The 24,674-nt window shown below is 51.7% G+C and overlaps 1 protein-coding gene across 1 annotated transcript in view; it reads right to left on the reverse strand.

The window, feature by feature from the left end:
* The window catches only part of INSR (insulin receptor), a 137,942-nt gene that overhangs the window by 39,754 nt on the left and 73,514 nt on the right, over positions 1-24,674 (reverse strand). The window contains 14 exon segments of the mRNA XM_048496934.1: positions 4,359-4,426; positions 5,417-5,516; positions 5,736-5,895; positions 7,606-7,748; positions 8,832-8,982; positions 8,985-9,114; positions 10,446-10,647; positions 12,496-12,663; positions 14,138-14,370; positions 14,931-15,057; positions 15,796-16,010; positions 16,900-17,044; positions 17,316-17,461; positions 21,068-21,383. Coding sequence (XP_048352891.1) covers positions 4,359-4,426; positions 5,417-5,516; positions 5,736-5,895; positions 7,606-7,748; positions 8,832-8,982; positions 8,985-9,114; positions 10,446-10,647; positions 12,496-12,663; positions 14,138-14,370; positions 14,931-15,057; positions 15,796-16,010; positions 16,900-17,044; positions 17,316-17,461; positions 21,068-21,383 — 2,304 coding nt within the window.

Raw genomic sequence — 24,674 nt, forward strand, 5'->3', positions numbered from 1 at the left:
TATGAGTCGCACCTGACTTTACTCCCTCTCATTCTGTGTTCCGGGGCAGGCATTTTGTAGTTGTGATACTATCTTACAAAAGAAAAAAAGAAACCTAAAGAGATGCAACGTGACACCTGCGCCAACAGAAATACGCGTTGCACCAAACTACTGGCACAAATGCCCAGATGTTTTAATAGATTGACACAGCTTAATGCTTGCTAATCATCAGGTCAAACTATTGATACCATAAGTTCATTAAACAATTGACATTCATTCACTGTTTACAATTCATATATCCCTTTAGCAGCAGGAGCAGCAATGGCGTCAGAGGTTAAGAGCTCGTGTATCTAATCTGGAGGAACCGGGTTTGATTCCCAGCTCTGCCACCTGAGCTGTGGAGGCTTATCTGGGGAATTCAGATTAGCCTGTGCACTCACACACACGCCAGCTGGGTGACCTTGGGCTAGTCACAGTTTCTCGGAGCTCTCTCAGCCCCACCTACCTCACAGGGTGTTTGTTGTGAGGGGGGAAGGGCAAGGAGATTGTCAGCCCCTTTGAGTCTCCTGCAGGAGAGAAAGGGGGGATAAAAATCCAAACTACTACTACTACTACTACTACTACTACTACTACTACTACTACTACTACTACTACTACTACTACTACTACTCCTCCTCCTCCTCCTCCTCCTCCTCCTCCTCCTCCTCCTCCTCCTCCTCTTCTTCTTCTTCTTCTTCCTCTTCTTCTTCTTCTTCAACGGAGTAATGGAACATCAACTGATTCAGTATCCTTCCAGATCTCTTCATATTCCAATGTCTTTTATCTTCACAGAGCTTCTCCTCAAAATTGGAAAATAAACAACTTGCCCAGGTTCCCAGCCCGGCACAGACGGACGGGACATAGTCCTCCAATAGTCAAATAAATAATCGCATCCAAACGGAATGCACTCAATGACCGTTTTCAAGCCTTTTCTTCTTCAGCTATTATGCTGGAAAAACAGGAAGGGATAAGAGAGAGACGTGATAGTTATCACTTATAAAATAATATCCCGTATTGTCAGAAATTGGTACAGAACAAAGAATCACATCACTGAAGAAGAAAAAGCTTGAAGATAAAAGTCATTGGCATATGAAGAGATCCAGAAGGATACTGAATCAGTTGATGTTCTGTTACTCCGTTAAAGAAGAAGAAGAAGAGTTTGGATTTATATCCCCCCTTTCTCTCCTGCAGGAGACTCAAAGGGGCTGACAATCTCCTTGCCCTTCCCCCCTCACAACAAACACCCTGTGAGGTAGGTGGGGCTGAGAGAGCTCCGAGAAGCTGTGACTAGCCCAAGATCACCCAGCTGGCGTGTGTGGGAGTGTACAGGCTAATCTGAATTCCCCAGATAAGCCTCCACAGCTCAGGCGGCAGAGCTGGGAATCAAACCTGGTTCCTCCAGATTAGATACACGAGCTCTTAACCTCCTACGCCACTGCTGCTCCTATAAAGGGATATATGAATTGTAAACAGTGAATGAATGTTAATTGTTTAATGAACATATGGTATCAATAGCTTGACCTGATGATTAGCAAACATTAAGCTGTGTCAATATATTAAAACGTCTGGACATTTGTGCCAGCGGTTGGGTGCAACGCGTATTTCTATCGGTACATTTTGTAGTTGTGCCCACCAACATGTTTCAGAACGTCAAAGGTGCCAACAGGCTCAAAAAAAAGGTTGGGGACCCTTGCCTGACTGAATGGCCACTCTTGGGGGGCTCCTTCTGGAAAGCCACATGGCTGTCTGCAGCACAGGAACCCCCCCCCCCCTTTCATACCACCTCCCCATGGCACAACACTCTTTTCCATCTCAGGGGCCTGAAGACCACATGCGTCAGTCAGGCATGGTCAGTTTCCAACATTTCCTCCCTTCCAAATGTCCCCTCAGCCCCACCCTGGTCCCTCTAGAGCACCTTCCCTATGAGGAGAGGCTGCAGCGTTTGGGACTCTTTGGTTTGGAGAGGAGACGTCTGAGGGGGGAGATGATCGAAGTCTATAAAATGATGCATGGGGTAGAAAGACAGAGAGAAATTTTTCTCTCTTTCTCACAATACTAGAACCAGGGGGCATCCATTGAAAATGCTGGGGGGGGGGGGGGGGGGAAGAATTAGGACTAATAAAAGGAAACACTTCTTCACACAACGTGTGATTAGTGTTTGGAATATGCTGCCCCAGGAGGTGGTGATGGCCACTCACCTGGATAGCTTTAAAAGGGGCTTGGACAGATTTATGGAGGAGAAGTCGATTTATGGCTACCAATCTTGATCCTCTTTGATCTGAGATTGCAAATGCCTTAGCAGACCAGGTGATCGGGAGCAACAGCCACAGAAGGCCATTGCTTTCACCTCCTGCAGGTGAGCTCCCAAAGGCACCTGGTGGGCCTCTGCGAGTAGCAGAAAGCTGGACTAGATGGACTCTGGTCTGATCCAGCTGGCTTGTTCTTATGTTCTCTATGACTGCTAGACCCTTCCGGCTGCACCTTCTTTCCCCTGGCCCTTCCCTTCCCAGTTCTGCACGAGGCTCCCTTTCTGCCTCCTCCTGTTCACGGCTCTCTGTCCTCACTTGCTCCTCTCTTGGACTCCCCTCCGTTGCTGGTTTGTGTCAAAGCAGTTTCCTAAATGAAAAATCACCCGGGGAGGAGGAGCCCAACCAAGAAACTGGAGAAGCGGCCAAGTGGGAGGCTGAAGCGAGGCCAGGCTGGACGGAAGCTGCTGGACGCGAAGCATTTGCCAGGCTCTGGAGGCTCTAGGGGAGGAAGCCCAGGCCCAAACATCTGGCTCATGACCCAAACATCTGGCTCACGACCTCCGCTCAAGGCAAGCCTGCCAGGAAGGCTGTCTCCACACGGGGGGTGGGCTCTGGCTTGGCATCCCAGTGGGAAGCTACAAAGGCCTTTGCGGGACACGTTGATGATTAGGGGGACATCTGTGAAGCTCCCATCTACGCCCTAACCTCGGACCCCCAAACACACCATTCCTGCCACAGATACACACACGCGCACCAACTGTGAATCAGCAACGGCTGGATCATTATAGCGCAATAATGTTACAATGCTCTCGCTTTGACAACCCCCCCCCCCCCCCCCGCTAGTTTCTCTGAACTCCCAGCCTGCGACTCTGCAATGAAAAGGGCCAGAGACTAAGAAGGCCTGGGCCCTGCGCTTCTGTTCCAAGGGCATTTCTCTTCCACCCCTCTTGTGCTGGGGCACCCTCTGGCACCTCGAGAGGGCTTTGGGTCTTGAGCAAGGGGAGCTGCCCCCTGCCAGAGGACCCAGAGGAGAGCGCGTGGAACACAGACACAGCATCCAGGCCCTTCCTCGAAGAAGAAGAAGAAGAAGAAGAAGAAGAAGAAGAAGGAGGAGGAGGAGGAGGAGGAGGAGGAGGAGGAGGAGGAGGAGTAGGAGGAGTTTGGATTCATATCCCCCCTTTCTCTCCTGCAGGAGACTCAAAGGGGCTGACAATCTCCTTGCCCTTCCCCCCTCACAACAAACACCCTGTGAGGTAGGTGGGGCTGAGAGAGCTCTGAGAAGCTGTGACTAGCCCAAGGTCACCCAGCTGGCGTGTGTGGGAGTGCCCAGGCTAATCTGAATTCCCCAGAGAAGCCTCCACAGCACAGGCGGCAGAGCGGGGAATAAAAACCCGGTTTCTCCAGATTAGATACATGAGCTCTTAACCTCCTACGCCACTGCTGCTCCTGAGGGAATGAAAGGGAAATGGAGGGCAATCAAAATGGTCAAAGGTCTGGAATGCATACCCTACAAGGAGAGACTTAGAGAAGAAGAAGAGTTTGGATTCATATCCCCCCTTTCTCTCCTGCAGGAGACTCAAAGGGGCTTACAATCTCCTTGCCCTCCCCCCCTCACAACAAGCACCCTGTGGGGTAGGTGGGGCTGAGAGAGCTCCGAGAAGCTGTGACTAGCCCAAGGTCACCCAGCTGGCGTGTGTGGGAGTCCACAGGCTAATCTGAATTCCCCAGAGAAGCCTCCACAGCTCAGGCGGCAGAGCGGGGAATCAAACCCGGTTCCTCCAGATTAGATACACGAGCTCTTAACCTCCTACGCCACTGCTGCTCCTTAGGAATGAAAGCAGTGGCTTTAGAGGCCTAAGGGCGTCTGGCAGTTGACAGCTGTGTCCTGACATCTGTGCTCCTGGGCTAGGGTGACATAGCCAGCTTTTTAAAAGCCAGGAAAGCCCTCTGGGGGGTGCACAAGCGGGGTGGGAAAATGATGGTCCCGGGGGTGAGGGTGGGGGAGGCAAGGAAACCTGTTGCCCCGGCAAATGCCTCTGCCACGAGAGCTTGCTGGGGAACTCTCTCCCTGCAGAAGGCCCCGGTTCTCACCGTCGTTGGCACTGAGGTACTCTGGGTTGGAGGATGCGTAGAGTGGGCCTGTTGGTCTTTCCGTTTGCCTAGAAGGGTCAGAGGGAAAGAAACACAAGGAGATGTACTGTCGAAGGCTTTCACGGCCGGAATCACCGGGGTGCTGTGTGGTTTCCGGGCTGTATGGCCGTGTTCTAGCAGCATTCTCTCCTGGACGTTTCGCCTGCATCAGTGGCTGGCATCTTCAGAGGATCTGATGTAGGAAAGGAAAGCAAGTGGAGTATATATACTGTGAGGTCATCTGAGGCCATCTGAATAGGTGAGGCCATCTGAATAGAAGTAGCTTGGCATGTGAGTCACAATGAAGTCTGTAGCATGTGAGTCACAATGAAGATAGCAAGATCAATAGGTGAATGCGAAGTAACCTATTGACCTTGCTATCTTCATTGTGATTCACATGCTACAGACTTCATTGTTACTCACATGCCCAGCTACTTCTATTCAGATGGCCTCACCTATTGACCTCACAGTATATATACTCCACTCGCTTTCCTTTCCTACATCAGATCCTCTGAAGATGCCAGCCCTAGGCTCTGGCGAAAGCGATCAGGAAGAAAATGCTAAGCTCAACTAAGCCTTACTCCTCCTTGGAAACCACACTAAGCACCCGAGGCCTCCAGGAGATATTTCTTGCCCATCTGCTGCCTCCCCGGTTGCACAGCAGTTCTTTCAAAAACGACAGTCCACAAAGCACCGGCCACAGAGAGAGGGAGCGGGGGTGGGCGCGTGGGGAAGGGGGAGGAGCGTTACTTCACGCCAAAAGAATTCAAAGGGTTTTTAAAAGCGCGAAGAAGTTCCGTAACCCTCACGTTCCTGGACAACACTTAAAATATGTGCTGAAGGGAAGCATGAGGCTGGCTCAAGACAAGGATCTTCTTCCTGTGTCCAGAAAGCAATCCTGCACCCCCACCCCCCACCCCTACCCAGCAGGTGCTCAGTGTACGTTTTCTTCAATGCAGGCGAACCAACCAGCCTCCTTTGAGCTGGCTTCGCACAGGGGCTGACAGCGCGGCACTCACTTCTTTTTGATGAGGATGTAGGTCCCTCCGATAACACCAATGAGGACGACGGTGAAAATGATGGGGACGATCACTCCCACCAGGTTAGGTGGGGTGTTCACTAGAGGGAGGAGGGGTATGAAAAAGAGGAGATGCAAGGTCAGGCTGGCCCCCAAAGCCCACCCCCCCAAGCCTCCCAACCGGCCCCTCCTTTTCGTCCCCCCACAGGGCCTGGGAGGTGAATGCAGCTGAGGACACACAACACACGGGGGCAGGGAAGCTGGCCCTTCTCCACCTTTCGGTCGATACAGAAATGGCTCGCGGAAGCACATTAACTTACAATAATCAGGTACGTAGAAGTAACTGGGCTCTGTCCACGACCCGTTGCCAGACAGCGAGGTGGCCCGGACGCGCACGCTGTAGTTGCCGGGCTGCAGCCCCCGGAGCTTACATCCCTGATCTCTGGCAAAATGCTTCCGAGAGATGCACTGGTGATGTTCCTAGAGGAGGCGGAGGAGGGGAGAACAGCGGGAGGAGAGACATGTTGGCCTTCGCCTCCCAAAGACAAGCCGGCGGCCAGTTCCTGCAGCAAGCACAGCGGAGCACAGCACTGCAGCGTGACGGCCGTCGTCCAGCAGCAAATTGGCCATGCTGGCGGGGGCTGATGGGAATTGCAGTCCATAACATCTGGAGTGCCAAAGGTTCGCCACCACTGCTCTATGCAGCTCGCATACTTTTACATGTCATAAATATTCCAAATACTACAATTGCATAACTTAAGTCAGTGGTGGCGAACCTGCCATGGCGATGCCAGAGGTAGCGCTCAAGACTCCCCTCTCTGTGGGCTCATCGCAAACAGAACCCCACCAAACACATCTAAGGCTGGCACCTGGGCTGCCAGACTGATTATGAGCAATTAAACCTAAGACCTCAGTTTTGGGGGAGGCAGTGTAGGAAGTAACCACTGCTAAAGAAAACTGTTGAAACCTCACTGATTTTTCATGAAAGAACATAAAAAGTGCAATCCTTTTCCTGGGGTACAGCTGGGTTTTGCTTTGGCAATGGGAGAAGCTACAGCTTCTGAGTAAACCCTCCTAGGAGGAGGAGTAGTTTGGATTTATATCCCTCCTTTCTCTCCTGTAGGAGACTCAAAGGGGCTTACAATCTCCTTGCCCTTCCCCCCCTCACAGCTTAAAACATAGCCTGTGAAGTGGGTGGGAGCTTCAGAGAGCTCAGGCTGTGAGACTTGCCCAAGGTCACCCGGCTGGCATGTAATGGGAGTTAACACAGGCTAATCTGAATTCCCCAGAGAAGCCTCCACAGCTCAGGCGGCAGAGCTGGGAATCAAACCCGGTTCCTCCAGATTAGATACACGAGCTCTTAACCTCCTACGCCACTGCTGCTCCAGTAGCATTTTCTCCTGATGTTTCACCTGCATCTGTGGCTGCCATCTTCAGAGAAATGTCAGGAGAAAATGCTACTGGAACACGTCGCTTCCTTCCGGGGAACCCACAACCCTCCGATTCTGGCCGTTGAAGATTGGCTAACTTTCCAACTTTTCTTCCTCTCTCTGCTCCCATCTAGTATGATTCTCACGTCTTCCCTATAGCGCAGTGGTGGCGAACCTATGGTGCAGGTGCCAGAGGTGGCACTCAGAGCCCTCTCTCTGTCAGGCATCTTGAAACAGCAAGTCCCCTCTCCCCATACCTGAGGCTGGCCTGGGCCGCTGGGCTCAATTATTAGCATTAAACCTAAGACCTTGTTTTGGAGAAGCAGTGTAGGCAACCCTGTTAAGCGCTGATTTTCATGCAAAGAACTAAAGCGCGATGCTTTACCTGGGAGTAAGTTTGGTTGCTGGCAATGGGGCTTACTTCTGAGTCATGATTCACCCGTTGGAAGAGTTGCCGCGGGTGCTTCAAAGCAAAGCCACTGACTACTGCCAAGCTTACTCGAGTACTTGCTGCCAGAACCGAAACTGTTTTTTATAAACCAAAATCTCAGCATTCAGGTTAAATTGCCACGTTGGCACTTTACGATAAATAAAAGCGGAGTTTGCAGGGTTTTGGAGCGCCTCGATACCAAAGAAAAAAAAGGTTAAGCAAATCCACTGCTATAGCGGTTCCATCCAAACACAGGGAAGCACGAGGAAGTTCCATCCCAGCTTGGAAATAAGGCAGCGGGAAGACCGGGAGCACAGAAACAGTTCCCACCTCTGGATCCCCCGGGTGTCCATAATTCACTTCGTACAGCAGGATGAGGCCGTTGGGCTGCTGGGGCTCCTGCCACCTCAAGAGGACGGTGCTCTTCTCAATCAGCTCGTGGCTCACAGGACCCACAATGTCATCTGCTTTGGCTAGAGACAAAACACAGTTGAGAAAGTCACTTGCAGAGCCAGGCAAGCTCCAGTAGGGGGGCGACACAGCTCACTGTTGGTCTAGGACAGTGATGGCGAACCTATGGCACGGGTGCCAGAGGTGGCACTCAGAGCCCTCTCTGTGGGCACGTGCAAACAGAGTCTTCCCCCCAACATCTAGGCTGGCCTGGGCCGCTGGGCTCGATTATTAGCATTAAACCTAAGACCTAGTTTTGGGGAAGAAGAAGAAGAAGAAGAAGAAGAAGAAGAAGAAGGAGGAGGAGGAGGAGGAGGAGGAGGAGGAGGAGGAGGAGGAGGAGTTTGGATTTATATCCCCCCTTTCTCTCCTGCAGGAGACTCAAAGGGAGCTTTGACAATCTCCTTGCCCGCCTTCCCAGCTCACAACCAAACACTCTGTATGAGTAGAGTGGGGCTGAAGAGAGAGCTCCGAGAAGCTGTAGTGACTAGCCCAAGGTCACCCAGCTGGCGTGTCTTAGCAGGAGTGTGCAGGCTAATCTGAATTCCCCAGATAAGCCTACACAGCTCCAGCGGCGGCAGGAAGCTGGGAATCCAAACCTGGTTCACTTCCAGATTAGATACCCACGAGCTCTTAACCTCCGCGCCACTGCTGGCAAGGAAGATGTATGCAGTGCCAGGCTAGCCTATTTAAAAGCTGTTGAAACCCCACTGAGATTTTCATCAGGCGAAGAACCGTAAAGCGCGATCGCTTTACCTGGGAGTAATCTCGAGTGGCTGCAGCTTGTGGGGCTTTGCTTCTGGAGAGCAAAACCCTCCCCTAGAATTAAAATTGATTCACCCGTTTGAAGAGTTGCATGGTTACTTCAAAAGGCCAAAGCCACGCGACCTGCACCAAGCTTACTCCTGGAAGTAGCGCTTGCGCCCCTCAGAGCCAACCATTTTTCTTAACTAAGAGCCTCAATTATTCAGGGTTAAATACGTGTTGGCACTGCGATAAATGTTGGCGCTGCGATACATAAGTGGTTGCAGTTTAGGTTGCACTTCGGGCGATTCACCGAAAAGATTCACCATCACTGGTCTAGGGCTCAGGCACTGCTTGCTCACCTCCAGGCACGGTTCGGCCACTGACATAAACGGCCACACTGCATTCTTTGGGGGCCTTGCGGTTACAGGCCTGGATCTCAATCCGGTAGCCCGTGAAGTGCCGCAGGTTCGAGATCACCAAAAACTCCTTCGTGACCTCCGTCTCATAGGGATTCGCGATTCCGCAGGAATTGCTCGAGGGCATCCCACAGAAGCATTCACTGCGGGAAGGAGGGTTGGTGCCACCACAGAAGCTGTTGGCAATGCTGCCCTTTGAGTCTCTCCCGGCTTCCTGAAGGTTGGCTTCTAGTGAGGCAGCTACGCGGGAAAGAGTGAATGGAGAAGGTCCCAAGCACAAGCTGAGTCACGCAGCAGGAAAGTACAGCCGCTCCCGCCAGGGCCACGGCTGGTCCCAGGTCGAAAGGTGAGGAATCAATGTACGTTCAGATGACAGTTTTGAAGACACTTCCTTATCCTCATTCAACTAATTATGCAGCTGATGTTATTCGGACACTTGGTGACTTTTTGTTGTAATTACTTATTAGTTCTATAGTATAATATTGATTAAATATACCAGTGGTGGCGAACCTATGGCACAGGTGCCAGAGGTGGCACTTAAATCTCTGTGAACTGCAGCACAAGAAGGTGCTACATCTATAGACTGGCCCTGGGCGGCTGGAGCTCGATTATTATTAGCATTAAAACTCAGAACTAGTTTTGGGGAAGCAGTGTAGGCAACCCTGTTAAGTGCTGTTAAACCCCACTGATTTTCATGCGAAGAACTAAAGCGTGATCCTTTACCTGGGAGTAAGCTTGGCTGCTGGCAATGGGGCTTGCTTCTGAGTAAACCCTCCTAGGGTCAAGATTCACCCGTTGGAAGAGGATTGCCGCGGTCGGCTTCAAAGCTTCAAAGCAAACCCACCCGACTACCCACAAAGCTTTACTCGAAGGTATGCATACTTGCTTACCTCCAGAGCTTAAATCATTTTCCTCAAAAACGAAAACCTCAGTATTCTGGTTAAATTGCCACGTTGGCACTTTGCGATAAATAAGTGGGTTTTGGGTTGCAATTTGGGCACTCGGTCTCGAAAAGGTTCGCCATCACTGGAATATACAGTACAATACTGATAAATGAGATAATACATATGTCTGATCAAACATTCTTTATTGTGCTTAATCAGAAGATGCACAGTGTACAGGGACAGTTTTGTTGCTTCGCTTAGTCTTGTCACTTGAACCCCCGCCCCACTGTTTATTCCGGCACCCAGGCTTCATTCAGGGGCAGATGTGAACATACCAGCCAGAGCCAGACCCCCTGGACCCCAGCCCTCCAGTGGCTGAGCCCCAGGCCTCCCTACCACGCTGGGCTCTCATTTGCTGACAGTCCCTTTGCCCACTAGTTTCCCTCCACCCTCCAAGTCCTTTCAGCACACGGTCACAAGTGGGGCCCCTGCACTCAGCAGCACCAGGAGTTCCAGCTCATTCCGTTGCTTGTCCTGCACAAGCAACGTTTGAGCCGTGTGTGTGTGTGTGTGTGTGTGTGTGTGTGTGTGTGTGTGTGTGTGTGTGTGTGTGTGTGTGCGCGTGTGTGGGTGGGTGTGTGGGTGTGAGGGAAGCCGCCCCCCAGCCTCTTACCTGGAAACAAACACTTCGTTGTGAAGGTAGTTCTCAAACGTCTTCCGGAAGGCAGTCTCCTCCACCTCTTTCTGGATCTGAGAGTCGGTTTTGGGGCACTTGCAACACTGGCTGTTGACGTCCTCATTCTTGCTGTCGTTATTCTTCTGGATGTCTTCTGACTCCGGCGGAGGAGACCCTGCCCGGAAGGGCACCTTCAAGCCTGCAAAGAGGGCACAGTACTCAAACATACCAGCGGGCACCAAGGGAACGGTGCTGAGCCCAGCTGCAAGCAGCGCATTCAAAGGGCAGGCCTTACCTGGGCAACCTCCAGCCACAGTATTCCTGCAGTCTGGCTCATGGAAACACCAGTAGAAGCTTCCTTTGAGCCAGAGGAAGAGACCCACATGGGACACAACGGGACTCCCAAGAGCAAAATTAACTGATGTGTGCAAAGGTACTGGCTGAACATCAGGAGAGCTCTTCTTACAGTAAGAGCCGTTCAGCAGTGCAGCTGGCTGACGAGGAAGGAAGTGAACTTCCGTTCTCTGGCAGTCTCCCAGCAGCTGCTGGACAAACCCTTGTCAGGGATGCTCTAGGCCAGTGGTGGCGAACCTTTGGCACTCCAGATGTTATGGACTACAATTCCCACCAGCCCCTGCCAGCATGGCCAATTGGCCATGCTGACAGAACTGATAGCAGTCCATAACATCCTGGAATGTAAGAACCCGCTCCTGTAAACTGACTTTGAGCAGGGGGTTGGACTAGAGGCCCCTCCCAACTCTATGATTCTACAGTTCCACACCTATGTATTTTCAAATCCTGGCCTTGCTCCTCCTCAATTGTATCATAACAACCTTCTAGAGACAAGTGAGGCTGAGAGAGAAGAAACCGGCTCGAGCTTAATGGCTCCTGGGGGTTTGATCCGGGCTTCCACCAGTCTGAGCCCAGCCCCACGTGCCTTCACACTGTGAGGAGCGTTGGCTGGACTCCAAATTGATGCCTGGGTGCCAACCCCTCCCCCTCACACCTGCCCTCCTGCAAGGCGCTTCAGAAATGTACGTCAGAAGGAGGAGACCAAGGCAGCAGAATGCCTGTCTTTGGAAAGAAGGGGGGACAAGCGTGGCCTAGCAAGGCCCTCTTTTCTACAGACTTTTTTTTTTTTGGGGGGGGGGGGCGGGGGTTACAGAGTTTCTACCCTGTGGTTTCACAAAATGGATGCTGCTGTTTGGATGCTGTGGTGACTTTCCACTAGCAAAGTTACATCCCTGCAGCCCAAGGAGTGGCTCGTGCCTTCAGTTTCTCGTGCTGGAAGAAAGTCCCACTGCTAGTAGAGTGAGCAGGCAGGACACAGCCCACAATATTCAGGGAAACTTGCAAAATCCATAATCATCAGAACAGCAGAAAAAAAATTAATTGTTAATTAATTTAGCAATAAACATAATTCCTAATAGTAGTAGCAGTAGTAGAAGAAAAAGAAGAAGAAGAAGAAGAGGAGGAGGAGGAGGAGTTTGGAGTTATATCCCCCCCTTTCTCTCCTGCAGGAGACTCAAAGGGGCTTACAATCTCCTTGCCCTTCCCCCCTCACAACAAACACCCTGTGAGGTGGGTCGGGGCTGAGAGAGCTCCGAGAAGCTGTGACTAGCCCAAGGTCACCCAGCTGGCGTGTGTGGGAGTGCCCAGGCTAATCTGAATTCCCCAGATAAGCCTCCACAGCTCAGGCGGCAGAGCTGGGAATCAAACCCGGTTCCTCCAGATTAGATACACGAGCTCTTAGCCTCCTATGCCACTGCTGCTCCTCCACAAATTCTCTCCCAACAGCCGCAATAAATAATGGCAAAAACTAGTCTGCAAAACTCAGGTGGAGAGTACAGACTTCGCCTGGTCCCTGCAAGACAAAGAATTTGCGAGGCAGGGGACTAAAAGCCGTGACTGAGAAAGACTCCACCCCACCCTTGGCCTCTGGCTGAGCCTCCAAAAGGGGGGACAGTCTCAGATGACCAGCAGTCCTCTCAGTGGCCCCATCAAGTCAGCCTGTCCAGTAGAGTGGAAAGGGAGCAGGTCCTCCTACCTTTCAGGCAGTAATCCAGCTCGTAAAGCTCACTGTCCTCCGCTTGCTGTTCCCAGGACACCTTGTAGTGCGTGATGTTCCCGTTGGGCTCGAGAGGCGGCTTCCACCTCACGGAGATTTGGGATGAAGAGTTGGAACTTGTGTACGGATCAAGTGGGACGGAAGGCACTGGAGAGGAGAAAGGACCAAGGCATCAGCACCCAAGATACCACTGCCTGCCCCCAACGCTCTTCTCCTGGAATTAAGACTAAGAAGAAGAAGAAGGAGAGTTTGGATTTATATCCCCCCTTTCTCTCCTGCAGGAGACTCAAAGGGGCTGACAATCTCCTTGCCCTTCCCCCCTCACAACAAACACCCTGTGAGGTAGGTGGGGCTGAGAGAGCTCTGAGAAGCTGTGACTCGCCCAAGGTCACCCAGCTGCCGTGTGTGGGAGTGCACAGGCTAATCTGAATTCCCCAGAAAAGCCTCCACAGCTCAGGCAGCAGAGCTGGGAATCAAACCCGGTTCCTCCGGATTAGATACACGAGCTCTTAACCTCCTACGCCACTGCTGCTCTGTTGTCACGCCTTCTACGCAAAAGCCCCTCTACGCAAAAGTGTGAACGCACCCCCCTGGGTACAAAAACGGGGGCCCTCAGAAATCAGTGGGAGAACAGGCTGGCCTCCCTGGACACCCCCCTCCCCCCGCTTCTTCAGTTAATGCAGGGGTAGGGAACCTGCGGCTCTCCAGATGTTCAGGAACTACAATTCCCATCAGCCCCTGCCAGCATGGCCAATTGGCCATGCTGACAGAGAACTGATAAGAGGTGTCCCCAAACATCTGGCCCACTGGGGCCCTGGATATCAGATTTCAAAGATGGGCACTCAGCATGAAAACCTTGGAATTGGAATTAATCGAGAAATACGGCCGCATGGCTGACATTAAGCCTACCTGTGTGTCCTGGCCATGACAAGTGTTCCTCAGCTCCCCAAAATGGGGTGTACTTGGCAGTCACCAGGGACCACCAGGGCAACATTTGGGCTCTATACCAGTGGTGGCGAACCTTTGGCACTGTTGTGGACTACAATTCCCTTCAGCCCCTTCCAGGATGGCCAATTGGCTGAACCTTTGGCACTCCAGATGTTGTGGACTACAATTCCCATCAGCCCCTTCCAGCATGGCCAATTGGCTGAACCTTTGGCACTCCAGATGTTATGGACTACAATTCCCATCAGCCCCTGCCAGCATGGCCAATTGGATGAACCTTTGGCACTCCAGATGTTATGAACTACAGTTCCATAATTGTTCTTCTTCATAATTGCAATTCCATAATTCCAATTGGCCATGCTGGCAGGGGCTGATGGGAATTGTAGTCCATACCATCTGGAGTGTCAAAGGTTCGCCATCACAGTTCTATACAGAAACACTTTCCAGACCCTTTTCCCTTGGCCAACAGTGGTCATACAATACATCAGTGAGAACTGGCTGTAATGCATGAACACTTCTGCTTGCTTTCTGCAGCTATCCCGCTGGCGTCTGAGAGGCCTGCTACAGCCAGGCTGCAAGAGCAGGCCTGAAGCCAAGCTCCCTTGACCCAGGGAGGCCTTGACCAGTGGCTGCATCTCCCCACGTCCTGTGCCTCGTCCCAAGCAGCAGCACTCACTGGAGGCGTTGGTCTGCACGTAGATGATCTTGCTCTTGGCCCCGTAGATCTTGCGCTCGTCGAGATAGGCAACCAACGTCTTCACGAAGATGGCATACTGGGTCCACGGCTTCAGGTTCCACAGCAGCCACCCCGGCTGGACTGTCCGAGGAGGAGGGTCAACGTCCACCACTGTCCAGCTGTTGGAGCCACAGACGTCCTGGCCGTCAAACTCGGTCACGTTCCGAAAGGGGCTGGCCCCGGAAGCAAGGGAACAAGGAAGGGCCGTTAGCACAAAAAGCAGCAGGCACCCAAGCGCGTTCCTGGCGATCTGGGAGAGCAAGAGGCGATTATTCAGCGGTACCCTGCATGCCAGCAACAAGGCTGAGGAGTCCAGCATCAGGGTGGAGAGGGGAAGGGCTCTTTCTCTTGGGCCAGACCAGGGGTAGGGAACCTGCGGCTCTCCAGATGTTCAGGAACTACAATTCCCATCAGCCTCTATCAGCATGGCCAATTGGCCATGCTGGTAGAAACTGATAAGGAAATGTAGTTCTAATTTATCGGAAAGCTCTAATTCTACCCTGAGCCAGGCTAACAGTGGAATGCCCTCCCGGACGTACGTGGAATTTCTTCTTTCCTTCTGCTAACCGCCCTGCCTGTGCACATAATCCCTCAGAGACACATCACAGTGTTGCTTAGAGGCAGACGGGCATCTGGGAGTGGAGAATTCTGGCCTTCCCAGGCCCCGCCCTCCCAGGCAGCACAGCCAAGGTGTTGGGCAGTTCTAACCTCCACAAGGTTCCCATTTACTTACGCTTCCTTATAGAAGAGCATGAACCCAAGAAGGTCGCGGTAGTCTTGCGGCCAGTAGGGCTCCCACTTCAGAGCAATCTTGTTGTTGTCTGTTTTTATGTAGGAAAATTTCAGCACATCTTCCTCACCTGCACAAGGAGAGACAAGATTTCTGTTCTGATGTGGATAGGAGGCAGCTGTGCGAGGAAAAGGATGGCCTCTGGGGTCGGGAAGGGCCTATTACAGTGGTGGCGAACCTTTGGCATTCCAGATGTTTTGGACTACAATTCCCATCAGCCCCTGCCAGCATGGCCAATAGGCCATGTTGGCGGGAAGGCCTGACTCGGGAAACCAGTCCTGTATCCTGAGTCAACCCTCCTAGAGGTCATGATTCACCAGATTTAGAAGAGTTGCCTGATTTGCTACAAAGCAAAGCCAACAACTACCACCAAGCTTACTCCCAAGTAACGCATGCCTCAGAGCCAACCATTTTTTCTAAACTAAAACCTCAGTATTCAGGTTAAGTTGCCGTGTTGGCAGTTTGTGATAAATGTGGGTTTTGGGTTGCAGTTTGGGCACTCGGTCTCGAAAAGGTTCGCCATCATTGGACTAAGGTTTCTATAACTGGGTGGCGACTCCATTTCCGGTTCTTAAGAGTATAACCACTGGGGCTACTGTTGCCCAATCGGCACCAGCCACAATCAGGTCCTCCTCAAGGACGCTCAAGACCAAAGGCGTGCTTCTGAGCATGAGCAGGAAGTCTTACCCTCTGCAGAGGTCAGGTCTGCCAGCTGCCCCTCACAGGCCCCCTGCAGGCTGACTCGACCCAATTCCACCCCAGTCCCTTCCGGCATAGCAGCCCCCGGCTCAAGCCACAAACCCCTTACAAGAAGCCTGGTCGCCATTTGTCTTGTCGGCGATGTCGTTCTTCTCCTGCCGCCCCTTGGCCCCCGAGATGTCCTCCATCTTGTGGATCTCTGAGAGGCACAGCTTGGGGTTGTAGTGGAAGAAGAGCTTCCCCCGAGCAATGGTGAGGTTGTGCTTGTTCCAGTCCCACAGCCGGCGGAGGTCCTGGTTGTCCAGGACGTAGAAGGAATAGTTCCTGTAAGGCAAAGGGGGTCGACTTGGCTGCTGGCAACTGTCCATCTCTGGGGAGAAACCGGGCGACCTTCTGGTTCGAGCGCTTGCAGCAAAGAATCCAGTCTGCCAGCAGGAACTAGCTCTTTTGCTGCCACTCCTGCCTCTTCCCGCCCCCAGATTTCCTGCCCTCTTGGCCCATCTTTTATGCCCTGAACTGCAGGAATGAGGTAGGTTCCTTCCTTCCTTCCTTCCTTCCTTCCTTCCTTCCTTCCTTCCTTCCTTCCTTCCTTCCTTCCTTCCTTCCTTCCTTCCTTCCTTCCTTCCTTCCTTCCTTCCTTCCCTCCCTCCCTCCCTCCCTCCCTCCCTCCCTCCCTCCCTCCCTCCCTCTTTTATACCGCCCTCCCCCGGAGGGCTCAGGGCGGTGAACAACAAGATAAACAGGATACACAGATAGAGCATGGATAAAATCAATAAATATCAAAATTAATTAATAATAATTATGGCTCTGTATTCATTAAAAACCAAACCCCATTAAAATGCAGCTTTTAAATACCAAGTGCAACAGATGGCGACCTACTATCAAATCCCCTAAAGGAGGGGGGGAGGAGGCAGCAGAGTCCACTGATGTTATGGGGGGGTGTCCATCAGCGGCCGGCCTCCCTAAAGGCCCAGTGGAACAGCTCAGTCTTGCAGGCCCTGCAGAACTCATGAAGATCCCGTAGGGCCCGCACAGCTGGAGGGAGAGCGTTCCACCAGGCAGGGGCCAGAGCTGTGAAAGCTCTGGCCCGGGTGGAGGCCCGCCGCATCATTGAGGGGCCAGGGATCACCAGCAAATTGGCCTCTGTTGAATGCAGAGGCCGATTAGGGACATAGGGGGTGTTAAGTGGAGACACCCCTCCAAGCAAACTCACCCAGTTTCCAAGGTCTGCCCTCTAATCAGACGGAGTTTGCGAAAAAAGGAAAGGGAGACCAAAGCGTAGGAACGGCGGATTTTCAGGAAGCCAGAGATTTCCTCTATCAAGCCAAGGTTGGCCTCCAGCTCAGCCGCGATGTTGTCTAAGGAGGCAAAACACCAGGAGCGGGTTCAGGTCACACAGAGACCCCCGAAACCCCCCCCTCCCCGCTTTCAAGCACCCAAGAAAAGAACCCAGCACCACCACTAATCTGACCTGACGCTCAACTGGAAACCTCTACAGCCCTTCCTCTTTGTAGCCAGCTTCAGGTGCCCGTAAACCAGGTGCGCCCAGAACGTGCCCCAAGACCCCTCTGGTCCGCCCCTTGCGGCAATTTTCTCTGTGCAGCCAAACAACTGCGGCGCAACACTCACTTCCTCCACGGATGCTGATGACCAGGCTCCCATTCACAACCGTGCAGCCTCGCAGATCCTGTATTGCAGTCATGGAGTCGATCGTCTTCGGATTGGTGAAGTCGCAGATTTTGGGGCACTGCCCTGCACAGGGAGTGCAGTGAAGGCTGGAAAACACCCCGGGGGGGGGGGGGGGAGCTTAGGCATTCAGCAAGTGGCTGTGTCAAGTCTGCCCTCTGGAACCATAGGATTTGATTTGGACAATGTTGGGACTGATAGTGAAATGCATATTTTCAATCAGATCCGCGAAAGACTGAGGGATCTGGAACATCATCGTTTCTATCCAACCAAGGCGGCCGTATGCTCTCCTGGCTCCCTCGGAATACAACCTTCAAGGCCTTGCGCGGCCTGGGACCCTCGTATCTTCAAGACCGCATCACCCCATATGTTCCCACACGCTGTATATGCCAATAAAGGCTTATTGAATTGAATTGAATTGTTCCCACACGGCCTCTTCGTTCAGCAGAGGCCAATTTACTAGTGGTCCCCTGCCCCTCGATGATGCGGCTGGCCTCCACGGAATGGGGCCTACAGCCCTGGCCCGGCCTGAGTGGAGCAGCTCTTCCACCAGCTGACCCGGGCCCTCTGGGACCTTGAGTGAGTTCCATAGAGGGCCTGCAAGCCTTGGCTGTTCCATGGGCCTTTGGAAGGGACCAGCCACTGAGAGTGCCCATGGCTGTTCCATCTGGGCCTATCACATCTGCGAGACCTGCCGTGCCTCCCTTAGGAGAAGAATGTGATATTAGGTTATGTGGGGCGCCACCTACGTGTATATTTATGCTTGTACTAAATGCTACTATTTAGTTTAGTCTCGCTGCTTTTGTAAGTTTTAGTCAATTATACTGGTTTTATGACTGTATTTATTATATGCTGTACACCGCCCAGAGCCCTCCGGGGATGGGGCGGTATAGAAGCCTAAAGTATGTATGTATGTATGTATGTATGTATGTATGTATAAATAAATAAATAAATAAATAAATAAATAAATAAATAAATAAATAAATAAGTTACAGAGCAAGAGCTAAATATCTCTCATCTCTGTTATCCATGAACCAACGCCGTGCATTCATGCTAGCACGCCTCAATATTTTCCATCGAAACCTCAGGAGATACCTCCAGATCCCTAAACATCAGAGACTATGCCGTTCTTGGGATGTGGATCTATAGAAACCATAACTCATATTCTTCTGGAATGCTGTCTTCACAGTAAACTGCATGATTTTAATTCACCCTCCTGCTGCTTCCAAGAGACTTGAGCACTCCAGGTTCCAGGCCACCGCTTTCTGCTAAGTGACTGTAACCCATCGATCACCTTGGCCGTGGCTAAATTCTTGGAAAGCATTTTAAACACCCGTATTTAAATGTTTTAAAAGTTTTCTCTTTTAAATGGAAATAATTTATATGCCATTAAAGGTTAAAATGGAAATGGAAATGGAAGTCTGCCCTCTGCCACTGGCAGGCCTGGCTCGGCTGGAGCCCAGGTCACACCCATCCTTGCTGTTATCTGTGGCCCGAGGGCCTCGCTACTCGGTCTCCCTGTGGCCACTTGTAAGAAGAAGAAGAAGAGAAGAAGAAGAAGAGTTTGGATTTATATCCCCCCTTTCTCTCCTGTAGGAGACTCAAAGGGGCTTACAAGGGGATTAGATACACGAGCTCTTAACCTCCTATGCCACTGCTGCTCCTTAGGGAGTTGGGTGTGTTTAGTTTGATGAAGAAAAGGTTAAGAGGTGACACGATAGCCCTGTTTAGATATCTGAAGGGATGTCATGTTGGTGTGGGAGCAAGCTTGTTTTCTTCTGCTCCAGAGACTAGGACCAGGAGTAACGGGTTCAAGGTGAAGGAAAAGAGATTCCACCGAAACATCAGGAAAGGGCTGTTTGACAGCGGGATGCACTACCTTGGAGAGTGGTGGAGTCTCCTTCTTTGGAGGTTTTTCAACAGAGGCTGGATGGCCATCTGTCAGGAGTGCTTTGATTTATTGTAGAAGGCTTTCACGGCCAGAATCACTGGGGTGCTGTGTGGTTGACATGGTTTCCGGGCTGTATGGCAGCATTCTCTCCTGACGTTTCGCCTGCATCTGTGATGGCATCCTCTGAAGATGCCAGCCACAGATGCAGGCGAAACATCAGGAGGGAATGCTGCTAGAACACGGCCATACAGCCCGGAAACCACACAGCACCCCAGGGCTTTGATTGTGTGTTCCTGCATGGCAGGGGGTTAGACTAGATGGCCCTTGGGGCCTCTTCCCATTCTAGGATTCTACAAAAGACTAACAGAGAGAGGAAAACATCTGGACAGCCAGCCCCGCAGCCTCCCTGCCTGGAAATGGGGAATTCCAGGGAAGTGAAAATCTCAGAAACACGACGTTGCCTTTCACACCAAACTCTTCAGAAGGATTTCCTGCAGAGTCCTGCAGAGCCTTGTGACACAAGGTAGCCCCTCTTCTAGATGAGTTAACGTTTTGGGGAAACGTGGGCCAGGAGGCCAGGGCTCTTCACATTTCTAGCTGGGATGGAGTGCCCTCTGGTGTCCAGCCTTACAACAGCAGGAAAGGCTTCAGATATATAAATTCTCTGGCCCTTTCCCCATTCAACGTTTGCTGCGCGCTAATCTCCCCGAGTAGCACAGGGTCCACCTGCACTCCCCACTACAGGGGCGGCAACAACGCAGCCGCCCTGACTCTGCTGCTCTTGCGCTCCCTCAGCGCAGGTCATTCTGGCACTGCTCAAAACGGCGTCTTTTGATGACCCCGCGCAGAGCGCGAGGCAGTGGGGAAGCCCGGGAACACGACCCTCACGCTAAAAAGGTCCTGGACCAGATGATACCGACGTCATTTTAAAAGTGGGGAAACGGCCTCTGTCCTCACCTGGATCTCAGAAACTAAGCAGGGTCAGCTCCGGTTAGCAGTTGGGTGGGAGGCAACCAGGGAACTAAGCAATGGCAAACCACCTCTGCATACTTCCTACCAGGTTGCCGTAAGTTGGCGGGGATCGCAAGCATTTTCCATTACCACCATAAACTTCATATTTGCTACTTTGATTTAAAATAGCTTTCTGTTGTTAGGACACCTCCCACAGGTCTGAGGATGCAGCCTTAAAATTCTACTCTACGGGCCTTTCCCCACTTACCTTAAGCCCCGCACTACTTGAGGAGAGTAGCGCGGGGTCCCCCAGAACTCCCCACGAGAGGGGCGGCGACAGCGCAGCCGCCCCGACGCTGCCACTGTCGCGCCCCCTCGGCGCGCGGCATCCCTGCCGCTCTTGCAAAGGGCGCCTTTTGATGACCCCGCGCAGAGCGTGGGGTTGTGGGGACGCCCGGGCGCGTGCCAGGGATGCCGCGCGCTGAGAGCAGCTGAGAGCAGTGCGCTGAGAGCGCTGAGAGCAGCACGCAGCATAGGGGGGATAGGGGAGAGTGGGGAAACGCCGTAAAACTACCCTTTTCTCCTCCATTTTGAAGGGAAGTTTTCCAGTCACTTTCCTCCTCTTCCTCTGCACTCAGTCCCATCCCTGGTGTGCAACGGGACCCTCAGTCCCTCCCAACAGAGGGGCTTCTTTCTGTGAAAGATCCCCATTGACCACTCCCCAGAACAGGGGAACAGGCAACCGAGTTCCCCAGAAGACACAGGCCCTGGGGCTATTCTCTGGGGCCGATGCAGAACAGATGCATTTAGATGACAGGCAAAGCAGACTGCTGGTCCACGAGAAACCACTCACTTGCTAGAGTTGACGGTGTACCCCGAGGGACAATCAGGAACGCATTCTTCGTTGTGGATGACATGGCACCCAGATTGCCGGGCAATCTTACACTTGTTGTGCAGGTCCTGGCAAAAGTCGAAAGTCACGCAGCGCCAGCCTTTGTAGCGGTAGTAGCCCGGCGGGCACGCTTCCACGCACTTGCCCTCCAGGTTGAAGTTCCGGCAAGCCACGCACTTCCCCGGATCGTTGGGCTCCAGGCAGTTCCCCAGGCACTCCGGGTGACAACACCGGCCATCTGCGAGGCAGCCCTGCGACTTGCACACCGTGGGACACACTGCGGAAACAAAGGCGGGAGGGAGGCTGAGTTTGGAGAGGAGACGTCTGAGCAGGGATATGATTGAAGTCTATAAAATTATGCATGGGGTAGAAAATGTTGACAGAGAGAATTTTTTCTCTCTTTCTCACAATACTAGAACCAGGGGGCATCCATTGAAAATGCTGGGGGGAAGGATTAGGACTAATAAAAGGAAACACTTCTTCATGCAACGTGTGATTGGTGTTTGGCATATGCTGCCACAGGAGGGGGTGATGGCCACTAACCTGGATAGATTTAAAGGGGGCTTGGACAGATTTATGGAGGAGAAGTCGATTTATGGCTACCAATCTTGATCCTCTTTGATCTGAGATTGCAAATGCCTTAACAGACCAGGTGATCGGGAGCAACAGCCGCAGAAGGCCATTGCTTTCACCTCCTGCATGTGAGCTCCCAAAGGCACCTGGTGGGCCACTGCGAGTAGCAGAGAGCTGGACTAGATGGACTCTGGTCTGATCCAGCTGGCTTGTTCTTATGTTCTTATGTTCTTATGAGTGCTCAAATCCGCTGCCCTTTTCCCCACTGGGCTTCCCTCCCTCTGGCAGTCTCGGGGACAGAAGCAACATCCCTTCACCTGCCACACGTGGAATCACGTACATGTGGACAGCCATTTCAGCTATAATCCAGCTCTGGGTGTGAAGCAGGCAGCACTGTATTTATTAGTTTAAAACAGTCTACCTCTCCTCCCTGAAAAGAGGTATCCAGGAAGCTGATGTCAGGTACCCGAAAAAAAGACCGAACCAGCCCTTACAACCAATCAGATGCCCTTCATTCAGCATCAGAAAAGGCCCAAGATTCCAGTGACAGATAAAACACTGATGGTCTCAAATAAATCAGCAAGAAACCTACCCAGAGATGGGGAAAGCTGGAAATTTTTAGAAATTTCACTTGGTGCCTCCTCCCTTCTATTAGTTTTTTTGATGGAAGATCTGAAAAATTTGGGGAGCACCTGTGTTAGAAACCTCAAAACCTTACTGGGGCTCCAGAGTGCAATTTAGAGCACCTGGGATTTTGAAACCCTCTGGGGTTCCCATTAGGACAACCCATTCGTTTCCATCCCACGGGGGGCCATGCTACCAGACGTAATCCTTTTGGGATAAAGGACACGCTGACTTTGGTCAGACCACCTATTTGTCCTAGAAGTAATGATCATTAAAATTTTGTAATTGGGTAGAATGATCATTTCAGTAATCGAAAGTCACACAGTTGAATTCCGAATCATTTTCAAGGTGTGGGTTTTGATCTTTAAGGCGTTACGCAGCCTGGGACCCTTGTACCTTTGGGACCGTATTACCCCATATGTCCCTACTCGGTCTCTGTGTTTGGCAGAGGCCAACTTGCTGGTGGTTCCCGGCCCCTCAATGATGCGGCTGGCCTCCACGCGGGCCAGGACCTTTACAGCTCTGGCCCCGGCCTGGTGGAACACCCTTCCGCCAGCTGTCCAGGCCCTGCGGGATCTTGGCGAGTTCCACAGGGCCTGTAAGACTGTGTTGTTCCACCGGGCCTTTGGAGTGCCCAGCCGCTGATGGCGGTGCCCCTCTTCGCTCCCTATGCTGTTATACATCAGGCAGTGGCGTTCCTGCCTAGGGACAGGGGGTACCCTATGTCCCCGGGCGCCCCCCATTTGGTCACGTGGGGGGGCGCCAACATTTCAGGGTCGTTTGTGTGTTTTTAAATTTTTTAAGTGTTTTTTCACGTTCCGGCCTGCAGGGGGCGCATTTTTAAGGCTATCGGCACCAAAATTTCAGGGTATCATCCAGATACTGTCCTGATGATACCACCCAAATTTGGTGATGTTTGGTTTAGGGGGTGCAAAGTTATGGACCCCCAAATGGGGTGCCCCATCCTCATTGTTTTCAATGGAAGCTAACAGGAGATGGGGTCTACCCATTTGAGGGACCATAACTTTGGTTTCCCTGAACATAACTTCACCAAATTTGGGTGGCATCCTAAGAATAGTTACCAGATGATACCCGGAAATTTTGGTGTCACTAGCTTTAAAAATACACCCCTTCCAGGCACCCCAAGAAATTTGCCCAAGATTCTTTGTTTTGCAGTGACTTTGCTCCATTGTAGCCAATGGGGAATTTCTGAGTGTGTAGGCAGGCTGCACATTTTTTGAAGATAGAGGCACCAGACTTTCAGGGTGGCTCTAGGAAGGCCTCCTGGTAATAACATCCAGGTTTGGAGACCTTTGCTTCTGGGGGTTCAATTTTATGGGCCCCAAAAGGCTTATTTTGTTTCCCCGCTCCTGCACATCAAAGCCTGTGGGCTGAGTTCTCTCAGAACTCTCTCAACTCCTCCCCCCCCCCCACTCCAGAAGCAAAGCTCACCAAGCTTGGATGCTATTACTCAAGGCCTCTTGGAGCCACCTTGAAAGTCTGGCGCCTCTATCTTCAAAAATGTGCAGCCTGCCTCAGAAATTCCTCATTAGCTACAATGGAGCAAAGTCACTGCACACAAAAGAATCTTGGGCAAATTTCTTGGGGTGCCTGGAAGGGATGTATTTTAAAGCTAGTCACACCAAAATTTCAGGGTATCATCTGGTAACTATTCTTATGATGCCACCCAAGTTTGGTGAAGTTATGTTCAGGGAAACCAAAGTTATGGTCCCTCAAATGGGTAGCCCCATCTCCTGTTAGCTTCCATTGAAAACAGTGGGGATGGGGGCATTCCATTTGGGGGGCCATAACTTTGCTGCCCCTGAACCAAACATTGCCAAACTCATGGTGGATCATGAGGGCAGTCTCTGGATGATGCCCTGAAATCATGGTGCCGCTAGCTTTAAAAATGCGCTCCCTGCAGGCTGAAAAAACACCAAAAATACCCCCCCAAAACCCAAATACTTTGCATTCGCATTTGGTAATTTTTGGGCAGGACATAATCAGACAATTTTTGTCTGAATGTGCCCAAATTTGTCCAGATTCCAGCCGAATCTGCTATTTGTTTCATCTGAATCTCCAACCCTCAAAGTGATGCTGTTTCAGGGTGGGGGAGAATCCACTCCCAAAAGCATCACTTTCAATTTTGTTTTAACCGGGGACCCCAGATTCTCCCTTTAAGGTAGATTTAAAAGAAGAATCTGAGCTCCCTAGTTTAAACACCAATGAAAGTGGATTCCACTGGAGGTGTTTTGTGAGAGATGATGCTGACATTTGTTTGGTAAATGTTTTGCTGGGGGTGATTTGTGAGAGATTTCCATGCTTAATACCCACTTGCACTAGCTTGGAATTGTTTCTCAGGCTAACAACC

This window comes from Sphaerodactylus townsendi, linkage group LG05 (assembly GCF_021028975.2).
Source record: "Sphaerodactylus townsendi isolate TG3544 linkage group LG05, MPM_Stown_v2.3, whole genome shotgun sequence".
NCBI classification, from domain to species: Eukaryota; Metazoa; Chordata; class Lepidosauria; order Squamata; family Sphaerodactylidae; genus Sphaerodactylus; species Sphaerodactylus townsendi.